The sequence below is a fragment of the Onychomys torridus genome, chromosome 5 (genome assembly GCF_903995425.1).
Source record: "Onychomys torridus chromosome 5, mOncTor1.1, whole genome shotgun sequence".
Classification (NCBI taxonomy): Eukaryota; Metazoa; Chordata; class Mammalia; order Rodentia; family Cricetidae; genus Onychomys; species Onychomys torridus.
Window position 1 is genome coordinate 45,140,049 of NC_050447.1, and position 24,523 is coordinate 45,164,571.

The window sequence follows — 24,523 nt, forward strand, 5'->3', positions numbered from 1 at the left end:
GTGTGTGTATGGATGGTGTATGTGTATGTCTATGTATTTTTATGTGTGTGTGGAATGTTTGTATGTGTGGTGTGTATGTGTGTGTGTGTGTGTGTGTGTGTGTGTGTGTGTTTATGGTGCTGTGTGTTAGGAGGGAATGACCCTCTCAGAGGGGGACTGTCTGGTCACGGACCTTTTCTGGATTTGCCAGTGCATGGTGTCAATTAACAAAGCAGTCTGACTTTTTATGTTTTGTTACTTTTTAAAATCTCCCCCTGTCCCTGTCCTCCATGTTCAGAGCCCCCATCCCTCCTTGGTTTGCCGTTAATCTTCCACATCCATTCCTGTGATTTATGCTCTGGCACACACAGGTCGACAATGTCAGATGAAGATGAGAACAGGCAAACCTGATGATACTCACTCATCAGTGATGGGGGAGGGGACCAGGAGAGTGTACACCACCTACCACAGGACCAGTGGAAGCCCAAGTCTGGGTCGTCATCTGGCCAGCCCAGTGTGACTTCTGTGAAAGGGTCCACGTACAGTTCAGGCACAATAAACACCTTCATGTCCCCTGTGTCTCCCTGCAGAGGAAGTGACCACCGGTGAGACACCACTGTCCAGCTTCACTGTAGAGTCCTGCCAGCCTACCCTCCACCCCAGAGCAGTGTGTGCTGACAGTGACCACAGGGTGAGGATCAGAGCAGAGAAAGTTCTGGATGGTCCTCTGCCCTGGGGTTTTCCTCAGGAGCATGGAATGCCTTCCTAAGACTCACTGGGTAGCTTTACCTCCAGTGCAGGCTTAGGACTCACTGTGCAGTCAATTGCATGGACAGAAGCCATTCTGAGCCAGGCCCTGTGCTGATGACTGGAGACATGGTATCAGAGACCCAGCTGTTGCCCTTAAGGGAGATAGGGAAGACAGGGACATTAATGGACACTTAAAACTCAAGGCACTACCTGTGCTTGATTAGAGGGTATTCAGTTAGAAGAAGCAGGAGGATGTGGAAGATGGGGGCATTCAGTTAAGAATCCTTTGAGGGGCTTGGGGAGAGATGGTGCAGTTTGTAAGGCCTTTGCTTTGCAAATGTGTTGACCTAAATTCAACTCCCACACCACTGAGGGCAGCAACATGTGCTTGGAGAGATGAGACATGCCTTGGAGAAATGAGACAAATGTATCTCTGAGGCTCACTGGATAAACATCTATATGTGATTTATTTTGGAACTGTGTGGCAGGCCCCCCAAAAGAGTAAAAAACCCAAAAACAACGTCTTGGCATGCCAACATGGGACTCATATTTCCATGCTAGATCTGATAAAGCTGAAAAAAAATTTTTTTAAGAAAAAATACATGGCTCCTTTAAGAGGCACTGCTGTTCAGCCAGCAGGGTAGAACTGAATAAAAGAACAGCAAGCTAAGTAAAATCCACTTGCAGCAGCCTAGGTACCAGCTTCCTACAGCTAGAAAGGTTGAATGCAGTTCCTGGTCACTCACCTCCAACTGGGCCCAAGCTTTAGGCTTGGCTTTCATGATGCAAGAAGCAAAAAATATGCAGAGCTAGCCAAGAGCCACATGGAGGATCCAGGTGTAGCTTAGCAGTCTAAAATTTGTTAGTGTGGTCAAAACAGGCTAAAAGATACACAATAAAAGAGGTTCAGAGGGGAAACAAAAACTCTAAATAGGTTACAGTGTGTTTAATAATGTGCATAGATTTGAGAAAAGAAAAAGGGAATAGTCATAGAAAAAATGAATAGTTAAAAAAATGTCTTTAAAGAGAGAAGTAAAGTAAATATAAAAAAGAATAAGCCACATAAGATGGGAAATACACAGGGAGTCTGGATCCTGTATAGTATTGTGTTGATTTAAAATTTTTTTTTTGAATGCTGACAAGCAGACAGTAGCTGCTAAGGGATTGCAAACTGCATTGCTAAATTGAACCAATCTAGATACTCTAAGAATGACTTAACTTTAAAATAGAAGTAAAAAAATGCATTTGACAGATGGAAGTAAAAATGCTTTGGAGAAGTGGTTTTGCTTTTGTTCCCACAAGAAACAAGAGGCTGTGGATTCATTCCAGGTTAATATGGATCAGGTTTGATCAAGGGAGACCTCTTGAACCTTGACAGTGTTATTTGTCAACAAAGATTATAGCTGGTCTTCCCAGGACTTGGCCATTATCTCAAATATTCTCAGGGACCCTAAAGATGCCTTCATCCACAGACAGCAGGAAACAGTTTGGAGAACACGACACCCAAGAGAGGTGGGGAAGGTTTTAGCTTAATTGGTGGGTTATGGATGTTTGTTATAATTTAGGGGAATATAGGAATATGTGATAAAAAAGACAACTATTAATCTCAGATATTTGCATTGGCATGGATTTTGGAATATTGATACAAATGTAAACTTAATTTTGTTACACAGCATATATGTTTCTACTCTTGTTTGGGGTATTGTGTTTATGCAGTTCATTTTAAAATGCAATGCTATGCTGGAGAGATAGCTCAGAGATTAAGAGCACTGACTGCTCTTCCAGAGATCCTGAGTTCAATTCCCAGCAACCACATGGTGGCTCACAACCATCTGTAATGAGATCTGGCGCCCTCTTCTGTATACATAATAAATAAATAAATCTTTTAAAAAAATGCAATGTATAAATAAAAATTAGGTTAGTAGTATATCTATAATAATCAAACTTGTAGTCACATTAGATATGTTTTCTTGGTTAAATAGGTATATTTTAGATAGATAGATGATCTTTAAACACTTCAAAGACCTATAGAATATGACCTTTAGAATGTTTTGTTAACCTAAGGTTTTTCATGACAATGAGACACATCTGCTCTTGGAAGCACCAATTTACTTCAGAGATGATTGGCATCAAAGAAACTCCTTATGAAGTTTGCTTTCATTGTGGCAAGGTTAGCCACTGGGCAAAGAAACTGCCTTTGCCTTTGACTGCTGACAATGTGCTGCACAGACTGAACATGCAGGACACACAGGAAAAAGACTGTTGAACTTTTCCAAAACAAAGCAGGACAGTACTTCAAAATTCCTGCTTCACAGAAGAATCTGCCAGACATTCTGCAGGACACAGAAGAAAGTGACTGACAAATTTTGCCAATACAAGGTAGGACAGTCGTTCAAATTTCCTTCTTCACTGAGAAGTCTGCCAGATACTTGGGGCCTGAAGGCTGAAGATGAATGCCCCAATGTTGCAGAGGAACTTTGGGTGACTTTCCAGGCAGCCAAATGTCTCTGTTGTTAGATAATATTACATACTTCTGGGTCTTTGATGGCGTTGAAGACTAAATAGTTATAGTAGCAATTTTCCTTAGTTATGATAGAAAGTAAATTAGGTGTAAAATTTGAATTCACTAAGATAGGGTAGATAATGCATTATTTTCCCTCAATATACGAACTACAAATGGACAGAATATTGGAAATGTAATTCTTACTTAATAACTGTTTTTGTTGTATATAGTTTTACTATGTTAGAGTGAAAAAAATTTTATTTAGACAAAAGGGGGAAATGCTATAGAATATTATTTTAAGGTATGTTACATTTGTTTGTGATGTGGAATATTTGTTTAATGATGCAAAGATGTGTTGCATTCTTTTCTGTTGCATCTCTTTTTAATTCTGTAAAGCTGTGTTACTTTACCTGTCTAAAACACCTGATGGTCTAATAAAGAGATGAATAGCCAATATCAAGGCAGGAGAAAGGATAGGTAGGGCTGGCAGGTAGAGAGAATAAATAAAAGGAGAAATCTGGGAGTGGAAAAGGAGTCAGAGAAAGAGGAGGACCCAGGGCCAGCCACCCAGCTACACAACCAGCAACTGAGTAAGAAAGACAGACATACAGAAACAGAAAAAGGTAGAAGCCCAGAGGCAAAAGGTAGATGGGCGAATTTAAGTTAGGAAAAGCTGACAAGAAACTAGCTAATCTAAGGCCAGGCATTTATAATTAAAAATAAGCCTTGGGTTGGGGATTTAGTTCAGTGGTAGAGCGCTTGCCTAGCAAGCACAAGGCCCTGGGTTCGATCCTCAGCTCAAAAAAAAAAAAAAATAAGTCTCCATGTGTGATTTATTTGGGAGCTGGTGGTGGGCCCCCCAAAAGAGCAAAAACAACCAACAACCCAGAGTGGGTCATGAGCATGCATCCTCCAGCCATGTCCTAAGTCTCTGTCTCACTGAGGACTTGTTAGCATCTGACTCTTCCTGTACAGAGCCAGGGAAGCTTCCTTTGGGATGGTCTCCCAGAACCATGGAAAGGAAGAGGAGAGAGGGCTGGCTAGGCAACAGTGGAGAACGTGTCAGTCCTAGGAGAGGAATTGGGGGCCAAGGTGAATTCTGGGAGTGATTGCTGATGGGACCTGTTAAATGACTTAGTTATGGGTCCTCTTGTTCACACCTTGACCCAGAATAACACAAGGCTATAGTAGAACTCAACCTCTGATGGGCTGTGCATGCCTTGAGTGTGTGGAGGTCTGAGGACACCTCAGGTGTCAGTCCTGGCCTTCCATTTTGTTTGGGACAAACAAACCTCCTTTCTTAACCTCCTCTGCACAGGGCTGACTGGCATTTGTCCTTCCGGAAATTCTCCTGTCTCCACTTTCCATCTTGTAAGAGTACCGGGATTACAGGTGCTTGCTATCATGTCCCGTTTACAACATGTAGCAAGAGCTCCACCTACTGAGCCATCCCTCTCAGTCCTCATGTCACCTCTGAGCACATCTGTGAGCCCACGCTCTGACTGTTGCCATCAGCACACCTGAGGGGCTCTTGGTAGACACACAATTCTCAGTTTCTTCCTTCTTCTCCTCTGTCTATCTCTGAGCTTCACGAAGGCAGAGAGACCACAATCTGCCTTTTCCTCATCACACCCTCAACCCCTAATGTCAATTCCTGGACACTGTAAATGCACACTAGGTCTTTGTTATTCAGTAAACACATGCACAGTGTCAAGGGAAGGATCTGAAGACTCTGGCATAAACACTGATGAACACGAACCTGTTGCCCAAAATAAGTGCTAACAGCTATGAATTTCCCTCTGAGTACTGCTTCAGCTGCAATCATAAACATGGATCCACTGTATCACCATTATAATTTTAGTTAGAAATAGTTTCTAATTTCCCCTATGGTTTCCTATTTCATCTTTTTTTTTTTAAACAGAAGTGTGCTACTTACTTCCTAAGGCCTACCTACATGATCCAGTGTTATTATTTTACAACCTAACCCTGTTGTAGTTAGAGAACATGCTTCTAGACCTCTTTCCAAATGGAAGAGAGCTTGGGAATTCCTGGGGGCACCCTGTCACTATCTTAAACCCCAAACTGGAAGCAAAGAGCTTGGATGTCTTTTTCTTGTGAAGTTAAATGTTGTAAAGATGCTCACGTTCTTTGCCTCAGTGTTCATTCCATGTGGTTCTTGGAGACCAGAAGGGGCTGTGAACATGATGAGAACAAGCATTAAATGTTGATGGAAAATATTGTACAAAGGCAGAGTCATGCAGGGATTGGGCACACACTCAAGGTCCCAGCTTGGGGTGGGGTGGGAGGAGCAAGTCTAGACAACACAAATAAGACCCCTCTCCAAAACAAACAAACAAACAAAAAACCCTATGATAAACCAAGATTGTGTTGAACATGCCCTGAGATGTCTTTGTAAATGGTTCCAGGAACATGGAGAAACCCATTCAGGTGATAGACCACAGGTGACAAGCCTTGGTGGGTGACAGACGCGTGGCTGCCTCACCTGGCTTTTGCATGAGTGCTGGGCATCTGACCTCAGGTGCTCACACCTGCACAGCAAGCGCTCGACCCACTGAGTCACCTCCCCAGCCCTCATCTGCTATATTTTTGTTATTGTTTTGGCAGCCCTAGGGGGTGGAACCCAGGGCTTCTGTGAGCTAAAGAAGAATTCTACCACCGAGTCACACCCTCGGGCCATCCCAGGAGAGGTGAAGAAGGCTTCAGCCCACCTCAGGTACTTCTCTATGTCCAATGCCTGAGATAGTATGAACATTATGACTGAGCACTGCACCGTGCCGTTCAAGGAGTCATCTGTGCACAGTCAGCCCAGAACTCTTCTGGTTCTTTCTGTGCCCATGTCTATAGAGCACCCAGAGGATTCTGAGACTGTGGAATGGACTCTGTGTTCAGAGCCCTGTCTGAAGGGCCCCTCCCTAGGCTCCAGGCAGGTTCAGTGCCCTGGACTCCTGAGTGTGCAAACACCTTGCCTGTGACTGTGATGCTCCCCATGTCCAAGCTCAAGTCTGAGAGAGCATTCCGCACACGCACAGTGACCAGAAAGTTGCCTGCAATGCAAAGGGAAAGAGTCACTGACACAACTGTGTGATACAAAGGGAGACAGCTCTCCCTAGGCATGCCTGTCTGACTGCTTGATGGCAGCCCTGCAATCTCTCAGCCTCTTACACACTTATGAGTCCTACCATATGCCAGGCCGGAGGCAAGGCTCTGGGGATGCACAGGTGAAGGAACATGACACTCAATATACATGTAGGTCGAGGCGTCACACCGTGACAAGGACTGGCACTGGGAGGCGACCGAGAGGGTAATAATGATGGATAAATATGATAAAAATGTATTATCTCCGTATTTGATGTTATCAAAGAATAATTAGAAAAGGAAACAACATAAATGACATGAGAACTGTCCAGGCTGAGAGCCCCTGAAGACAGCAGGAAACTTCAAGGGCAGCAGACAGTCTGTGTCCCCTTACTGAGGAGGGTCTCAGGCAGGGTCACCAGGTAAGCCATCATTGTACCCAGGAGTCTCTGAAAAACTGATGCAACCAAATCAGAAATATACAAAGGGGACCTGGAAGGGGAAGCTACCAACCCCAGTACCTTCAACAGGAATCGCCACATGGTAGGTCCCAGATGACTGCCCACCACTCTCTTCCTTCTGGGAGAAGTTCGCATTGAGTCCTGCCACCTCCAAGGTCACCTCCTCCAGGGTACCACAAGCCACGGAGACATTGACCAACAGGTCGCACCCAAGCTCCACGTGGTCGGAAGCCCAGGAGGCCTGCAGCCCCGACAGCAGTTCCACAAAGTGGACAGTGATGTTTACAGAAGGGGCAGAGGCGGAGCTGTTGCCAACAGCTTGGATGTTCAGGTGGTGCTTCCCAGGGCCCAGCAGCTCCTGGGTTTCTCTGTCCAGAGTCAGATTGTAAGGTCTCAAGCCACGCTCGGTGGTGAACTCAGCCAGAGTTATATTACCCGAAAGCACAGCGTAAGTCACCCCGGCTCCTAGGTAGGGTAAGGGAAATTTAGGAAGCCTGTTACCAACCGTGCAGCCTAGCATTCTAAGATAGTTCAGACTGAGCTCTAATGTCAAATTCTGTAGTAGACATAAAGATATGGATCTAAATAAATACCTAAGGATGGACCCACCCCACCCTAAATGCTGACTATAATTATTTCTGAATATTGACATAATAAGAATTTTCTATTTTCTTTCTGGGTCCTCTCTATTTTTTGTTTGTTTGTTTTACTTTTTTTGTTTTTTGAGACAGAATTTCTCTGCATATCCCAGGCTGTCTTGAAACTCCCTCTGTAGACCAGGCTTGCCTTGAACTCAGAGATCCACCTGCCTCTGCCTCTCCCCCCACCACCCTGAGTGCTGGGATTCAAGGGGTGATCCACTACCATACAGCTCTGCTCGTTTTTACTTCGTTTGTTTGTTTTTGAGACAGGATCTAATTTAGTCCAGGCTTGTGTTGACCTCACCATACAGCAGAAGCTGGCCTTGAATTCTTGATTTTCCTGTCTGAACCTCTCAGATGTTAGGATTACAGGCAAGCACCACCATGCCCAGTTTATATGGTGCTAGAATCAAACCCAGATTTTCATAGATGGCAAGTATTCCACTGAGTGAGCTGTATTCCCAGACCCCTCATTATTTATTTATGCCCTTGAACCTAGAAGTTTATAACAAATGCTTTGGATATCTTGATGATAGGGACACTCCTGGGGTGGTCTGAAAAAGAGACAACTCTGGACAGACATTGGGGTTTTGATGCATGTGAATGAACCTCAAGTCTTGTTGTCAGCCAAGGCATGTAGAGGGATTTCCTTCAACATCCACTGATAACTTCCTGAGACCGATTGCTATGGAACTCAACCTGTTCTCCACTAAGTGGGACCTTCCTTGAAGTGCAGATGACTGTCCAAGTTAGATGCTAAGTATTGTTGTTGGCTGAAAATGTGATGTATGCAACCAAATGGTATTCTTTCCAGTAGATGCCATGCCAAATACATTTCTTGTTTGGATGATGATTGAAAAAAAGTAGAGGAGGAAGAGGAAGAGAAGAAGGAAGAGGAAGTACTGGTGGTGGTAATGATGGTAATAATGATGGTGGTGATGATCATTTACTGATGGTGGTGGTGGTGGTGGTAGTTTGAAGGTAATGGTCCCCATAAGTTCATATGGAGTGGCACTATTAGGAGGTATGGCCTTGTTGGAGGAAGGACATCATTGTGGAGGTGGGCTTTGGGGTTCCCTATGCTCAAAATAACACCCAGTGTCTCAGTCAACTTCCTGTTGCCTGAAAGATGTAGGACTCTCAGCTACTTCTCCAGCACCATGTCTGCCTGCACATTGCCATGCTCCCCACCATGATGATAATGAACTGAACCTCTGAAACTGTAAGTGATTCCCCAATTAAATGTTTTACTTTATAAGAGTGGCCATGGTCATAGTGTCTCTTCACAGCAATAGAAACCCTAACTAAAACAGTGGTGATAATAATGGTGATGATAATGGTGATGGTCATTTGGTAATGGTGGTAATAATATAAAGCCCTATAGGAGCAGGACCCTTAACTTTCATGTGTATTCCTGTCTCCCCCACACCGGGCAAAGAGCTTACACACAATTATATTAGTAGGGTGACTAGAAAGGAATCTCATGAGTGCTGTGTCAGAACCCATCATAATCCCATTAAGTGAAGGAGGTCATACTGAGTTAGATCCTTCCTCATCTGATGATCATTACCACCACCACCACCACCACCACCACCACCACCACCATCATCATCATCACCACCATCATCATATGCCATCACCACCACCAACATTCCCCTCATCATCATCACCATTATCATCTTAGCTTGGTGCTGCATAATTTATGTCAACAGGGCTCAGTTCAGCTCTCTAACTGGACTGTGCTTGTGGAAAAATGCTGCTGTGGATAAGGCAGGAGGTCTCTGTGGACAGAAGAGGCCCTACTGAAAATATCGACGGAAACCATGCAAGTCCCAGCCAGTTAGGATGGGTGTGCTGAGGAAGAGTGGATAATGTGGCAAACCAGAGTGATTTCTGTAATAATTAGAATGGATGCTGTGACCAATCAGTGTGGGAACCTTGACTAATCAATGTAGATGTTGTAACCCATCAAAATGGCCTCTGGAGTAATTAGAAGACACTGTGTCCAATCAGAGTGAACCCTAGCCAGAAGTGTTGATAGGCTTCTATCAGTGTGTACAGCTGAGTATTGCCAGGACTCCTGGCCACAGGATGGCGCCACACTCATTGCTAGCATCGCCTGTGGGAGATGGGCTTGGGTCCAGCTAGCAGCCCTCCCAGTCTTATCTCTTCCTATTGAAATCCCCCCCAGAGGGGATGTGGACATGCAGAAAGAGCCTTGAGAAGGTGGAGGTTCTCACTGGCTCACTAACCTGATCTGGGACAAATTAACATGGAGTCTATCCTGAGTGGGCCATTATAGGTCAGGCACTTAGTGCAGTGAAGACACCATGGGTATTACATATACGAACAGACTAAACACACTGAAGCCTCGAGTTAGCTAGACAGATTTGGAGGAGGCCGAACCTCCCGTTTGCCTCAACCTGCTCCATCCTGCAGACTCACCTCCATCCAGAGCCACCTGAATCCACAGGGGTTCCCCAAAGACAGCCTGACAGAGAAGGCTGGCTCCAGATCCAGAGAGGCCAGTGCACCCAGTGACATGGGGCATCTCCATCTTGTCTCGCAGCATCACTTGTTTCTGAGCAGTCACGTGCCACTCACTGGTGGTGCACTCGGCAAACACGGTGAACTCCCCAGGAGAGGTGAACTGGTGGGTCACGTTGCTGGACACACTGTGAGGGGCAAGGGAAGTACAAGCTTCAGCAGTCACACACAGACTCACAACTCCCATGCTCTGCAAGGACAAGTTGGGGGGTGTTGGGAGTGTTGCTGGGAGGGGAGGAGGGCTTGCCTAGCGTGCATGAAGCTCTGAGTTTGATCTCCAGCACTTCACTAACTGCGTGTGATAGTGCACATTTGTGGTCCCAGCACCCAGCAAGGGGAGGCAGAAAATCAGAAGTTCAAGGCCATCCTCTGCTACATAGTGATTTTTAGACCAGCCTCAACTGACACCCTGTTTTCTGTGTCAAGAGAAACCACACTGTGACGACTCAGTAGCACCTTAGAAACAGAAATAGCATTGATCAGTCTTAGAAAATGTCAGCTGCCATTCCTTTGAAAACAATTACTTATTTTATCATTTATTTGTGTGTGTGTGTGTGTGTGTGTGTGTGTGTGTGTGCTTGCCTATGTGTACATGTGTGTGGAGGCTAGAGGTCAACCTTGGCTAATGTTCTTCAGGACTCCAGTGATTTCCAGGATCCTCTAGTCTCAGCTGCTCCAGTCCTGGGATTACAAGTGCATGCCATCATGCCTGGCATTTTATGTGGATGCTAGGGATCAAACTCAGGTTCTCATGCTTACATTGCAAGATCTTTACTGGCTGAGCTGTCTCCCCAGTCTCTGCAAGTCCTTTCAGCCTCCATCGCCTAGGAGCAGTTTCCTCAGACAGGAAAGCTTTAATGGTTCTTCCTGACTGGGGCACTGTTGAGCTTTCCAGGATCTCTCAGCTTCCCTCATACCCTTGAGCACCAGGGAGCGGTTTTCAGTGTATGAACTGTTTCTTCAGGTCCCTTTCACTAGATCAGAGTTTCTCAACCTGTGGATCAAGACCCCTTTGGAGTCAAACAACCCTTTACAGGGGTCTGCTAAGACCATTGGGAAACACAGATACTTACATTACAATTCACAACAGTAACAAACCTACAGTTACGAAGTCTCAATGAAAATAGTTTTATAGTTGGGGGTCACCACGACATTAGGAACTGTATTTAAGGGTCGCAGCATTAGGAAGGTTGAGAACCGCTGCTGTAGATCTTCAGCTTCTGCACCCGAACCCAAAAGACGGTACCTTTGGAGCTCTCTCCAACCACCACCTTCCTCGGGCCTCCCCGTGCCCTGTGTGCATCTACTCCTCCCCAAGGCTCTGGTTACCATGTGTTTTAGCATTTTCTCAACAAGATTGTTACCCAAGGCACCCTAGGTATAGAGGCAGCTCCCCATGGGGACAGAAAAAGTCAATCCCCAGTTGCACCAGTAGGGGGCCATGGTTATCCAATTCTGGGTTTGGACAAAGTTGATCTTAAATAAATGGTCCCATAAGACCCATAATACGATCTCAGATATGAGGAGATTTTTTCTAGTGCAGAGATATAGGAACAAGGACATCAAATGCAAGGCAAAAAGGGTGCTTCCAAAGGAGAAGCCTCTGGTTTATTAGTCTGGCTTTGTACAAGGCTCATGTCGGTATCCATGATGGGAACGGGGTCTGGTTTTAAAGTTTCTGCCTCTTAGACTAACAGGCAGCGAGGCACAACTAGGCGTCTTAGTTTAACTGTAGAGCGCTAACTTAGCGTGTATGAGACCCTGGGTTCAAGCCCCAGCATAGCAAAAACCAAACAAATGGGGAGTGGGGTATAGCAGCTCCTACCTATAATCCAAGCACCTGGTATGAGGCAAAAGGATCAGAAGTTCAAGGCCAGCCTGGGATGCCTGGTGAATACAGAATGAGGTTCTATTCAGAAGGGAAAATACAGCAAGACCGCTCAGTGGGTGAGGGCCCTTGCTGTCAAGCCTGGTGATCTGAGTTCCAGCCTCAGAAGCCACGCGGTGGAGGGAGACATCTGAGTCCTTACACCTGTCCTCTGGCCTCCACACATGCATGTGGCACAAGAAAAAAGAAGAAATAAAATGAAGGATGGGATTAAGGGAGGAAGGAAGAGGGTGTGGGAAGGAGAGGAAGAGGGGGAGGGAAGCACAGTGGCATTTGCACAGTATGGCTTCTGTGTAATTAAAAAAGCTCATGTCGTTATCCATACTGCGAGCCGGGTGCTAATGCTGCTGGCAAAACCGAGAAAGCGTGAGAAGGGACCGTCCTCATATGAACAAAAATGACTGAGCAGGCTCGGTAATTTCAAGGTCCGACGGATCACTAGAGCATATGAAACTGGATCACTCAGTTGGGGTGATGGCGGAGGGACATGCTGCCATCTATTTCTCTTAAAAGAGAAAATGCTAGTGACTTTTGCTCAGAGCTGCTGCCTAGACAGGCATCATGGAGGAAGCATTGCTTATGTGCCGGATTGGTTTGTGTGCGTGTGCACGCGTGCACACACAAAGACGTACACACATGTGCATGCACACATGCATGTGTATGTGTATGTAGAGGTAAGAGGAAAACCTCAGATGTCAATCTTCAGGTCTTGTCCACCTATTTTTTGAGACAGGGTCTCTTATTAACCTAGAAGTCATCCAGTAGGCTAAGAGGGTCTTCCTGTGTCTGCTTCTGCAGCACTGGGGTGGTAGGGTAGACCACTATGCCTGGCTGGGTTTCGGTTTTGGGTTTTTTGTTTTTTGTTTTTTTGTTTTGAGTTGAGGACCGAACCCAGGGCCTTGCGTTTGCTAGGCAAACGCTCTACCACTGAGCTATTTCTCCAACCCTATGGGTTTTGAGTTTTTACATGGATGCCAGAGACTCAAACTCAGGTCCTTTACCACTGAGCTCTCCCCAGCCCTATCATCTCATGTTCATGAACAAAGCCATTGAGGCCTGGAGAGGCAGGACATGGCCCGAGGCACACGGACTGGAGGGTGGCTGAACTGTGATGCAAGCCAGGACTGTGAGACCAAGCTCGGGTGGTCAGAGGGAGGTGATGATGTCACAGAATGCCGGGATGGAGCCTGAGCACACTGTGCCTGACAGCATCCTACAGCCGAGCTATCACTCCGGTCTTACAGAAAAAAGTTCAACATCACTCATAACACTTGATTCTCAATTCTGCAAACCCCTTGACACACATAAGATCAAGCCCAGGCCAGCCTTGTGATGATGACCTGCACATGCCTTCAGCAGACATTCAGTTGACCATGGGGCAGGTGATCTCGAGAATGCAGCCTTCCTTGGTCAGTCACCACCCACAGGGTAAGCCCAGCCAGGAAATCTACCCAGCCTTCCCCAGAACCATGAGAAATGAAAAGCATGGTTTCAATCATTAGGCTTGGAGGTGGCTTGTTATGCAGCAGAAGCTGACCAATACAACCTTCATTAAGGGTCAGAGGTCACTCTTACCTGGAAGGGTAGTAGGGGTCAAAAGTGTGGCCATCCCCCATGCTGAGTATGCAGGACAAGTTTCCAGTGTAGGGAGAAAGGAGCCAGGTCAGGGAGATGGTGAGGTTGTCAAAGATGAAGCTCCCATTAGGTACCACCAGCCGCAGGCCTGCAGACCCAAGCACGATGTGATGTGAATTTGTGAACCAAAGGTATGTGGTGTTCCTGCTTAAGACTCACCTCCTTCTCCCCATGTGGCCACTACTTTATATAAGGCATTTATTTTATTATTTTATTTTACTTTGAGACAGAGTCTCTTTACATAGCCCTAGCTGACCTGGAACTCACTCTACAGACCAGGCTGGCCTCAAACTCACAGAGATCCACCTGTCTCTGCCTCCTGATTATTTTTGCTTTTGAAAGATTTATTTATCTGCGTTTTTGTTTGGTGTGTGTGTGCACCCATGCCTGCATACACAAGCATGTATGTTCGTGTATGTGAAGGTCAGAGCACAGCTTGTGAGAGTCAGTTCTTTCTTTTCACCAGATGAGCTTCAGAGATCGGGTTCAGGTCACCAGGCTGTAAGAGCCACCATCTCTCTGGCCTTTGAAAGTCTTTACATATTTTTTTAAATTTTATTTTGGAGACAGGGTCTATATATTCCAGCCCTCAAAAACAGTATGTAGTTGTGGATGACCTTGAAATTCTGATCCTCCTGGATGCCGAAATTACAAGCATGCACCACTATGCCTGGGTATATGTGGTGCTGGGGATCAAACCCAGGGCCTCTCACATAGGAGGCAAATGCTCTACCAACCGAGTGACGACCTCGGGGGGGGGGGGGGAGGGGTTGGTTGGAAGCGCACACACAGCCCTCAGTGGTTGCTACCTCTAGTGGCAGCCATTGTCACCACAGTCCTGGGTTGCCTTGCAGAGAGAGCTGCAGGAGCACAAGCACACCCAAACAGGCATGCTCCTTTATTTGCACAGATGGCACAGGCTGTTTCCTATCCAGCACCTGGCACTTTGTAACCGAATGTATCAGAGATTGGGGTGTGTGACAGTCCTAGAGCTGGGCTTTCCTTTTTATTTATTATTTATTTTTTAGCAAGCGATCTTTTTTTAATTTAAATTTTATTTATTATGTGTACAGTGTTCTGCTTGCACATATGCCTATAGGCCAGACGAGGGCACCAGATCTCATTATAGATGGTCGTGAGCCACCATGTGGTTGCTGGGAATGGAACTCAGGACCTCTGGAAGAACAGCCAGTGTTCTTAACCTCTGAGCCATCTCTCCAGCCCTGGCCTTTCCTTTTTTAACAGCTGCATAATACACCCTAATTTATTCAAGCAGGACACCAGTGATCTGGATCTATTTTATGATGGTGAAAACCAGTAAAGCAAAACACTCCTGTAAGGAAATCTACTCAACTAAGGCGGCAGATGAGTTGCTGTAAGCCACTTCGTATTAAACTTTATAAGACTTCAAAAGCTGGGGTGGGACGGGTGGGGTGAGAGAATTAGCTGAGGCTCCACACAGTCCTATGCTAACCTGTGCCCTGACACTAAACTGTGAGCGGGAAGACTCTGCAGAGAAGCAGAAAGCCACCAGAGTCTCACCCTCAGCTGTGAGGGGTGCTCAGGATGCAGGGGGGCCTGTGAGGGGGGCTCAGGGTACAGTGGGGCCTATTAGGGAGTCCTCAGGATGCAGTGGGCCTGTGGGGGGGTGCTCAGGGTGCATGGGGCCTGTGAGGGGGTGCTCAGGGTACAACTGTGACCTGTGACGAGGTGTTTAGGGTGCAGTGGGGCCTGTTGGGGGTGCTCAGGTTACAGTGGGGCCTGTGGTGGGGTACTTGGGATACAGTGGGGCCTGTGGTGGGGTGCTCAGGATGCAGTGGGACCTGTGAGGGGGTGCTCAGGGTGCAGTGGGCCTGTGGGGGGTGCTCAGGGTGCAGTGGGGCCTGTGGGGGGGTGCTCAGGGTGCAGTGGGGCCTGTTGGGGGTGCTCAGTGTACAGCTGGGACCCCTGTGTACAGGAGTGGGGCACTGACTCTGTCTTCGTGAATCAGAGGAGGGCTCTGCTCAGAACATACTGGTTCACAGGGACAGGATGAAATGTGGTCACCACACCCTACAATCTGCCCTAAGCCACAGACTTCAGTAACACACTGTGGCTGACAGATCTCCAAAAGATACTCTGTCCACTAGCAAAACCACCAAACAGAAGGAGGTGCCAAAGCATCCAGCCTGTTCTATCCCCAACAACAAGAGAGGGGGCATGGCTCTCAATCAGCTACCGCCCTCCCCTTCTGTACCTGCCTTCCAACAGCCTCCGCTCTGCTGTGCTAGACGTCATTGGAACCCTGCCCGCTCTGACTCATCTTTTCTCCCTCAGGTCCCTGTTGCTCATGCCCTGGGCAGAAGTTGCTTTTCTGAGTGATTTGTCACAGGGTGGCACAATGCAGTGTCTCACCCTTAAGGGAAATTGGCATACTCATCCTTCTTTGTAGGAAAGTGAATTAATGCATCTCTTTGGGAGGGTAATTTAGTGCTGTCTACCGGCTCTTAAAATGCACTTAGCATTCCAATTACGAGCAATCTCTTTTCTGAAAATGATCCTTGGTTTACGTCAAGATAGACACCGCAGCATCAAGACACACACGCACAGTGACAGTGGCACACAGCACCGTCTGAGCTGCATTCAGTCATAGGATGGGGAGAGTCTCGTGGGACTCCAGCCTCGGCTAGGGAGCCATGGGCAGTGGAAGGCTGCGGAGTGAGGGGAGTCGCTGTCTCCTGTGTGGGAGTGGACAGTGGCACAGCCATGGTCACACCCAAGGCCCTGGTTAAACTCGGTGGGCCACAAAACCAAGCCAGCCCTTCCTCCAAAATGTAAAGGCATGACCATGGAGGAGGGTTTGTTGGGAGGAAAAAGGGTGGGAGAGAGTAGGAGGGGACAAAAGAACATGGGAGTGAGCGTGATCAGAGTAAAATTCATGAAGGATTTCTTAAAAAGAGGCGTGCACAAGGGCGGACTTTCCAGTGTGAAAGGAAACAGAGAAAACCTGGGCGCAGCCTCCGAGTCCACCGGTCAGGAGCTCGAGCACAATCCATCCAATGCTGGAGTACCGCGCAGCCATTCACAGCGTAAGGAAGTGACTTGGAGATGTGTCTGCGAGACACTGACAAAATGAAAACAAAGCCAGCAGGTGCTGGTGCACACCTTCGATCCCAGCACTGGGGAGGCAGGGACAGGTAGCTCTCTGTGAGTTCGAGGCCAGTCAGCCTGGTCTATAGAACAAGTTGCAGGAAATAAAATGAAAAAAGTCAAGTCATAAATTAATGTTTTATATGATTGCATTTCAGTTCAAAAATGCATATCTATTCACTCATGGTCCTGTCTCAAACGTTTTTAAAAGTAGAGAAAAAAATCCTCTCAGTAATTAATAGCATTTCCTTAGGAGGAATAGGGCTTTCAAGCTGAAGGGTAAGATTTTTCCCTTCTTTATTATAATTTTTTAAAATTATGATAATGTGGGTTATTTCATGACTTTTAAGATTTTAATTTTAGGGCTGGAGAGATGGCTCAGTGGTTAGGAGCGCTTGTTGCTCTTAAAGAGATTCGTTTCCCAGCAACTAATGGTGGCTCCCAGCATCTGTAACTGCCATTCCATGTGATCCATCACCCTCTTCTGACCTCTGCAGGCACTACACACATGCGACACACATACATCCATCTGGGCAAAATATTCATACACATAAAATAAAAATCGTTTTTCAAAAATTCTATTTTAAAAGAAAGTGTGTGTGTGTGTGTGTGTGTGTGTGTGCTTGCAACTCCAAGGAACCAAGGGAGCAGGCCAGGAGGCAGGAACATCTGGTTACATACAGGGAAGCTATTGTAGGGGCTGTTCTCTGCACACAGAAGAACTGTCACATGGGGAGGGGAGTTGTAGGCTGGCATGCAGCAGAAATAAGAAGAAAATTCCCATGCCCACCCAATTGGAGACTCACCTTCCAGACACTGGTACTGCACCCACAGGTAGCTGCTCCTGGTGGGGCACGGATCTCCAAAGTAGGTCCCATCTGCTGCTACCTGGCATGCCTGCAGCCCCTGGCACTGGCCTGGGAGACATTCACATTGCACAGAGATGGGAAGGGTGTTGGAGACAAGAGGACACAAACTCAGCAGAGCATCACAGATGTGTTACTCACCACATGACCACCCAATGCCCGTGGGCACCTCCAGGCCCTGGGCACCTCCAGGCCCTGGGCACCTCCAGGCCCTGGGGTAAGAGCTAAGAGGACAGGAAAGCCACCTGTGTTTTCTCTAAGCTGTGACATATTTAAACATCTGTGTGGTTGTTTAGCCAGCAAAACACATTACTCACCCACCCCCAGTCTCCAGAAACTATCCTGGGCAAGGAGGAATCCTTTCTTCACTGTTTTGAACCAAGGGGTTCAAAGCAGCCAAGGGGGTGCATGGTTCCCTGCTCTACAGCTTGTAGAAACAGAAATAGAGAGTAATGGTCCCATAAGCCAAGGACACCAAGGAATACCAGAAAACAGCTAGAGGAGGCTGGGAAGGCTTCTCTCTCACGGCTTTCAGAGAGGCATGGTGTCTTGATCTTGGGTTCTGACCTCCATAATCGTTAGAGAATAAATGTCTGTTATATGACACACACACACCATTTGAGGTCTCAGTTTTGACATGTCTGCGTCACTGCTCTCCCTCTTCTTTCCCCATGTGGGTCCCTTCCTCTCTTATCCTCTCCTTCAGCCTTATGTACCTCAGGACACAGAGTGAGTGGTCCGAGGCCGAAATGTCATAGCATCCTGACTCCCACCAGTGAGCAATAGCACCAGGCTGGCTTCCATGTCTAGACTGGAGACTGTCTCTCTCCAGTTCTCAAATACCACTGTGCTGCCTGCATACCCCACCTAGGTTTTAGATAATCAGCCTCACTGTTTGTCTTCCAGCACACACAGGCACTCACAGTGGCTTGGAGTAGCTTTAAAACCAACTTCCAGGTTCCCCCCTGCCCAGCAGCCTCCATCCATTCCCAGCTGTGGGAAGGGGGTTGGGAGGACGAGGCGGCGGCAGCGGGGAGTCCTAGCTTTTTGGATGGATCTCCTGTCTCCCTGTGTGCTGGAAACATACTACACATTCTGAAGTTCCCTGTCCCACCAAATTCCTTCCCCCTTCCCACTTCCCCAGGCGCCCACCTGTGCTTTTCTGGGTAGCCTCTTATGTCTCACCTGCTCTGGGGAGTCAACCAGTCAATGGGCCCTTGTTCTCGCCCACATGTCTCCTCACCCGACTCTGTTGCACATTACGAGCAATCTCATTTCCCAGACTCCCTAGTCCAAGCACATGTGGAGGACACATGTTCCTCTCCCCCTGCTCAAACAGTGGCTCAAAACAGCACAGGCTCTTGTGTCTTGGTTCTAAAGGTCAGAAAGCTAGGTGGGCTGGACTGGGCTGCTTTCCCTTCTTGGGGCTCTGGGAAAGACCACAGCCAATACCACTCCTGAGGCAGAGTCCAGTCCTCAGATGCTCACAGTTTCTCTTTTATCCTTGAATGAGGCCTTTCCAAGACACCACAGTGCACGTGCCCTGCTCCCACCTGGAACCTTGTTGGCTTCTCTCCCTGCCCCACCCTGCTTTCTTCTGTTTCCATCCAGAGAGATTGGGGCTCGTGTGTTTACATTGTTCTCAACTGGACAGTCCTGGAGAAGCTCTCCATCCTCAAGTCAGGTGACTGGCGACCTTAAGCACATCTGCAAAGTCCCTGTGCCTAATGGGTGGCTTTCTGAGCCCCGGTACATCACCCCCCACTGTTCTAGGTTTTAAGGAGATGTAAGAAGTAATCTGGTTTCTCAGAACTTCCAGAACTTTGGAAAACACCTCCCTGGATTAAACCAACCCCTCTGTTGAATGACCTAACATGATTGATTGAGTAATTGATTGGTTGATTGATGATTGCTTGATTGATTTCCTCTCCTCCCTTTCCTTCTTTCTCTTCCCTTTTCCCCCCCTCTGCTCCCTTCCCCTCCTCTCATCCTTCCTTCCTTTCTTCCTATGCTTTTCTTTTTTTTTAGACAGAGTCTTACTAGGAAGACCTTAACTGGACCAGAACTGTCTAGGTAGAGAGACCAGAACTCTCTGTGGCTGGCCTTGAACTTAGAGAGATCCACCGGCCTCTACCTTCCTAGAGCTGAGGTTAAAGGGGTGCACCACCACATCTGACAGATTAATGCTTTTTGAGGGGAGATGGGTGGAGTTTCACTTTGCTGTTTAGGTTGACCTTAATCTTTGACCTCAGACAATCCTCTTGTCTCCACTTCCTGAGTTGCTGGGACAGTTGGTAGAGGTCACGGCATCCATCTCAAAACGTTAAGTATTGGTTCTTCCTTGGGGAGGTGGGGGGGGGGGGGGCGGGGCGGGAAATGGCTGTGGGAGATATTTCTGGTAATTAAACCTAAGGTCTCCCACATGCTAGGCAGGCAGTCTGCACTGAGCATGCCCCTAGCTCTCAGCATAATTCCCAATGAGGCCTAGTTGGTGATGTCCCTCTGTCTGGTTACATATGCCTACAAGCACCCGTAGCCCCAGACGGTAGATCTAAAGGCCTGGGGGACTAGTTTAAATGTTCTGGGCACTTCTGGGTCTTCCACACACAGCTGGCCCATGCTGGATATAAAGCACATTTTACATGAGTCAATGCATAGTGCCTTTTGCTCCCTTGCAGGGCAGCATTTATCTGCCTCCCTGCTGGACTCTGAGCTCTTTGAAAGCAGACGGTTTGATTCATCCTATCTCTACAGAGCCCAGGGTAGTGCATAACACTCTTGGTCCTCAATAAATGTTTATTGGCCACTGGATGATTGAGTGATCCGGCACTTAAATACAATCAGATGTTGGGGCCCTGCGAGGTTCTCTCACCCACCCCAGTAGGGTCCAAGTCTCCCTTCCAATGTGCTCTCTGGGGTGTGGTAGCCATGTTTCCACAACTTACAGCTGAAGCTTTGGGGAAGCAGCCTGACCGGCTCGTGTGCTGTGGGGAGGAAGCCCCCTCAGCCTGTCCAGCTGAGCCCCTTCAATCTTGGAGGACACAGCCCAGGAGCGCTGGAACTCAGAAGGGCATTGTTGAGAACTACAACTGATTTCAGTATGTTCTACCACATGGACAACATGGTGAATCTGTAGGGAAAAGGAGTGGGGCAAAGCGGAGTTCCGAAGGAGAAGAGACACGGTCTCCCCAGGAGGAGGAGGTTCAGGGAGCACTCTGCACACCACAATCATCACAGGTCTTTGGTTAGAGACAGAGCCTCAGAGGAGAAATGCTACCAGGCTACCCTGGAGAGGGTGGGCCCGCAGCTCCAGGGCTCCCAGCCTGGCCACTCTTGTGTCCTCATTAGCTGAGGAGTTAAGACCACCTGCCTTCCCAGGTCTCTGGTGTCTGGACTGTGGTCGCTGCAATAGATTCCCTGACCTCCTGGATAAAGGAAGAGTCTGCAGACCTCACAAGGAAACCTGGGGAAGCTCCAGGAAGCCCCGAAACTGAGTCCTTTGATGGAGCAAATACGGATAAGAGATTTAATTTGATTTGGGGCAGGGAGGAAGGAAGCCCTAGAGAAACTGCCACATACACAGGAGATGGCATCAGAAATGTCTGCTCTAAGGACGAGGGAGAGGACCCAGGCAGCAAAGTGCCCACTGTGCCAACACAAGGACCCTAGTTCAGGCCCCAGAACCCACATTAAAAAAACAGGGTATAGTGGTACAAATTTATAATCCTGGCACTGGGGACGTGGAGATAGGCAGGTCCCTGGGGATCACTGGCTAGACAGCCTGGTCTAACATAGTGTAAGTGAGTTCCAGTCCAGTGAGATACCCTGTCTCAAGAGAAACAAGGTAGATGAACCCAGAGAAACGACACCTAAGGTCATCCTCTGACCTACACACACGGGGTGGGGGTGGGGCAAGGAGAAGAGGAAGAGTTGTATAAAAGACAAACTAAACAAATAGAACAACATGAACCAAGAGAGACCACACATCTCGAAAAACAAAACAATGTTAAGTGTAACACTGCAAAAAAAAAAAAAAAAAAGCTAACAGTTAAAAAAAACAAACAAACAAAACAAAACAAAACAAAAGCCATGCTACAGAATGACACATGGAAGACAGCATTGTTTACATAACCAAGATCACACAGGCTTAGGGATGTGCAGAAAGGAAGCAGGACCGAGGACCAGGCATATGATTAGTAAACACTGAATTCCCAGCAGCAACAGGCCCGGGAGGCCGTGGGAGAGCCCTATGCCGAATTCGTTATGAATAAATCTTCAGCTAATCCTACAATGTTACATGGTGGGTGGTGGCTCCCTGGCCTATCACAGCATTCTTTATTCTTTGCTTGTTTACTTGCTTGAGACAGGGTCTCATGTAACCCAGGCTGGCACCAAACTTGCTAGGTAGCTAAGGCATGACCTTGGATTCCCAATCCTCTTTCCTTGATATCCCAACTGTAAGGATTACAGGCATAAACCACACAATCCAGCTCTCTTTACTCTTGCCTACAAGTTTGAAATGTTTTGTAATTTTTAAAAACTAGGTTAACTAAGTTGATGTTCTCTACACCCAGGAAGGGTAGGGATTAGAAGCTTTCCTGCCCCAGGAACTGGGTTTGATGACCATGGTAGGCCTGCCTAAATGTCCTGTTCAAGAGCTTGGCGCTGTGGACAGAGACTGGCTGGCTTCCCCACATAGAAGAGGCCCAAGCCATATCTGAAGAATATCAGAATCTTTCAGGACCCTATGATGTGTCTAGAAGACCAGCAACTGCCCTCTGCTTCAGGCAGAGCTGTGGAGCACTGGGGTCCTACCTGCCACCTCATCCTTGACGCTGACCCAGCCACATTCCCCCTCCAGATCTGAGGGAGGCCAGATGCCCTGGGTGCAAAAATAGGGGGTCTGGCGCCCGTAGAAAGCCTCCTGGACCTGGATGACCTCTCCCGAGCCACAGTGCATGGTGGCGTTGTGGCCCTCACAGGCCAGGCTGCGGCCAACCCCTGCAACAAAGGGAAAGTGATAACTTAAGAACACACAGTGAGCCGGGTAAGTGCTGGGCCAGGACTTTGAGATACAAGGATGGGGTGAGAGTGGGCCAGCTGGAGAGGAGGGGAGACCTGGAGAGATAGAGAGAATGGTCCAGGCGAGATGGGGGGCAGGGGGCAGAGAGACCCAGAGATGGAAAGGGAGAAAGTCCCAAACAAACGAGGTGGTGACAGAGGAGGTCTAACAGACAAGTCGCCTGAACAGGAGGATGAGAGATTCAGAGAGGCAACCCTGGAGAGAGAGGAAAGTAGAGACACACAGAGAGACACACGGAGAGACTGAGTTAGGAGGACGAAAGCCCACATGAAACTTAGAGAGATGGAGGGCCATAGAGAGAGAAGGGTAGAGAGTTGGGGACGAAGGGGGAAGAAGGCAGGCAGGAAGGGAGAGAGGAGGGACAGGGAGAGGGCCCCCGCAGGACCAGCTCACCAAACTGGCAGATGAAGGCAAAGGCCTGGGTGCAATCCCCCAAGGCAGCCCACTGAGACGCAGGGCCACTCCTGATGTAGCCACAGGTCCCCCGGGCGGGTGTGACCTGCCCTCCATGCCAGTTGCTATAGTTCACTTTTGTAGTGTCCAGCCAGGTCCCAAAGCCTGCATTGGGAAAAAATGCAGCAGGGCTTGGAAGGTGTCCCCCCCTCATTCTCCCTTATGTGAAGGGCTTGCCCTAACTCAACTCCTAGTATGCCGTTGGTGCTCAATCAATGCTTCTCTTTCATACACCAGAGAATGGCTGTGTCCTCATCATTAGTTTCACACACTCAGACATAACTAGACACCCATAATGAAAGCCCGTAAAATTTGCTGCTGCCTCGGTGTGGCAAAATGCAGAGCCCAGAGTGTGCCATGATGTTCATAGGTAGATGACTCCTGAGCAGGGTGTCTGCAGATGTGTCTAGGCATGGGTTGAGTTCATACAGAAGTGGTTTGCATTGCTTCAGAAGTTTCTAGAGCCTTGAGAAGATGGCTGGAACTACTCACATGTGAGACTTGGCAAACTTCCAGGGAAGGTTTCCCCTCAGAATGTACAGAGGCACATCTGTATCTCCCTTAGGCTCCCTGGGTTTCTGCCATGCCACAGAGAACATGGACCACAGAACAAGAGGAGTACAAGCATGTTTTTAGACTGTTTCTCTGCTAGTTACTGTACATGAATTATTTTACCTGATTCACCCAACAATTAAAGAGGAGGGTCTCCTTACCATGAAAATTAGGACATGTTCATTTGCCCCACGGAGTTCTGGGTCAGAAGCAGCGGTAAGAATTTTTAGCACAAGCTTCGCATCAGACACAGCTACACAACACCTACCTCCCATAGTCTCATTGGGGGCTGAGGTTCCTGTGAGTCCAATCCACCAGTCTCTGTCCTGGGTAATATGCTTCTGCAGGAGCTGCTGGGTGTCTTCATCTTGAATGAAGACCAGATGGCCTCCGTGCCCTTCACACCAGCTCTGGGCACCGTGGAAGGTGTGCCCCAGTGGCACGAATTCGTAGCAAGTGTCTCTGAAGAACACTTGGTTCCTTAAGCAGAGGTGGCTCCCTTCTAACTTGGCCTCAGCAGCCCCAGTGCTCAGGGCAAGCCCCAGGAGCATCACACCCGCCATGCTCATCCTAGGACCACAGCTGGGACCACAGAATGGAGCGCTGCAGAATGGAGCGCGTTCCTCACGCCTTCATATTCTGCCATCCCCACAAGTACCATCCATCTTCCCGTCCCCTCTCTGCACCAAATAATAACTCTCTTTTGTTTGTGAGACAAAAGACTCAGGGATGAATGTGTCTGGCTTCACACAACTCTGTTCAATGCCTATTTGAAAACTGATTCGAATTGTTTTCCAAAGAAAGATAAAGTTGCTATGATGCATATTTTATAGTTTGGTTTTTTTTTTTTTTAACCATTCTTTTTTTGCCATTACCTGAGTGCCCAGTGTTTCCAGAAAAGCCACCAGCATGCGGGAGGTACGTGATAAAACTGGCATGA

The 24,523-nt window shown here is 47.8% G+C and overlaps 1 protein-coding gene across 2 annotated transcripts in view; it reads right to left on the reverse strand.

Annotated features, from left to right (window-relative positions):
* The window catches only part of Pkd1l2 (polycystin 1 like 2), an 89,859-nt gene extending 65,713 nt beyond the window's left edge, over window positions 1-24,146 (reverse strand). For both annotated transcript variants that reach the window (XM_036189092.1, XM_036189091.1), the window contains exons 1-10: window positions 23,852-24,146; window positions 22,972-23,136; window positions 22,311-22,496; window positions 17,436-17,546; window positions 13,441-13,588; window positions 9,876-10,105; window positions 6,850-7,254; window positions 6,220-6,297; window positions 5,376-5,425; window positions 446-563 (exon numbers count right to left, since the gene is read on the reverse strand). In XM_036189092.1, coding sequence (XP_036044985.1) covers window positions 446-563; window positions 5,376-5,425; window positions 6,220-6,297; window positions 6,850-7,254; window positions 9,876-10,105; window positions 13,441-13,588; window positions 17,436-17,546; window positions 22,311-22,496; window positions 22,972-23,136; window positions 23,852-24,146 — 1,786 coding nt within the window. The remainder of the gene's footprint in view (window positions 1-445; window positions 564-5,375; window positions 5,426-6,219; window positions 6,298-6,849; window positions 7,255-9,875; window positions 10,106-13,440; window positions 13,589-17,435; window positions 17,547-22,310; window positions 22,497-22,971; window positions 23,137-23,851) is intronic.
* Between the last annotated feature and the right edge of the window lie 377 nt (window positions 24,147-24,523).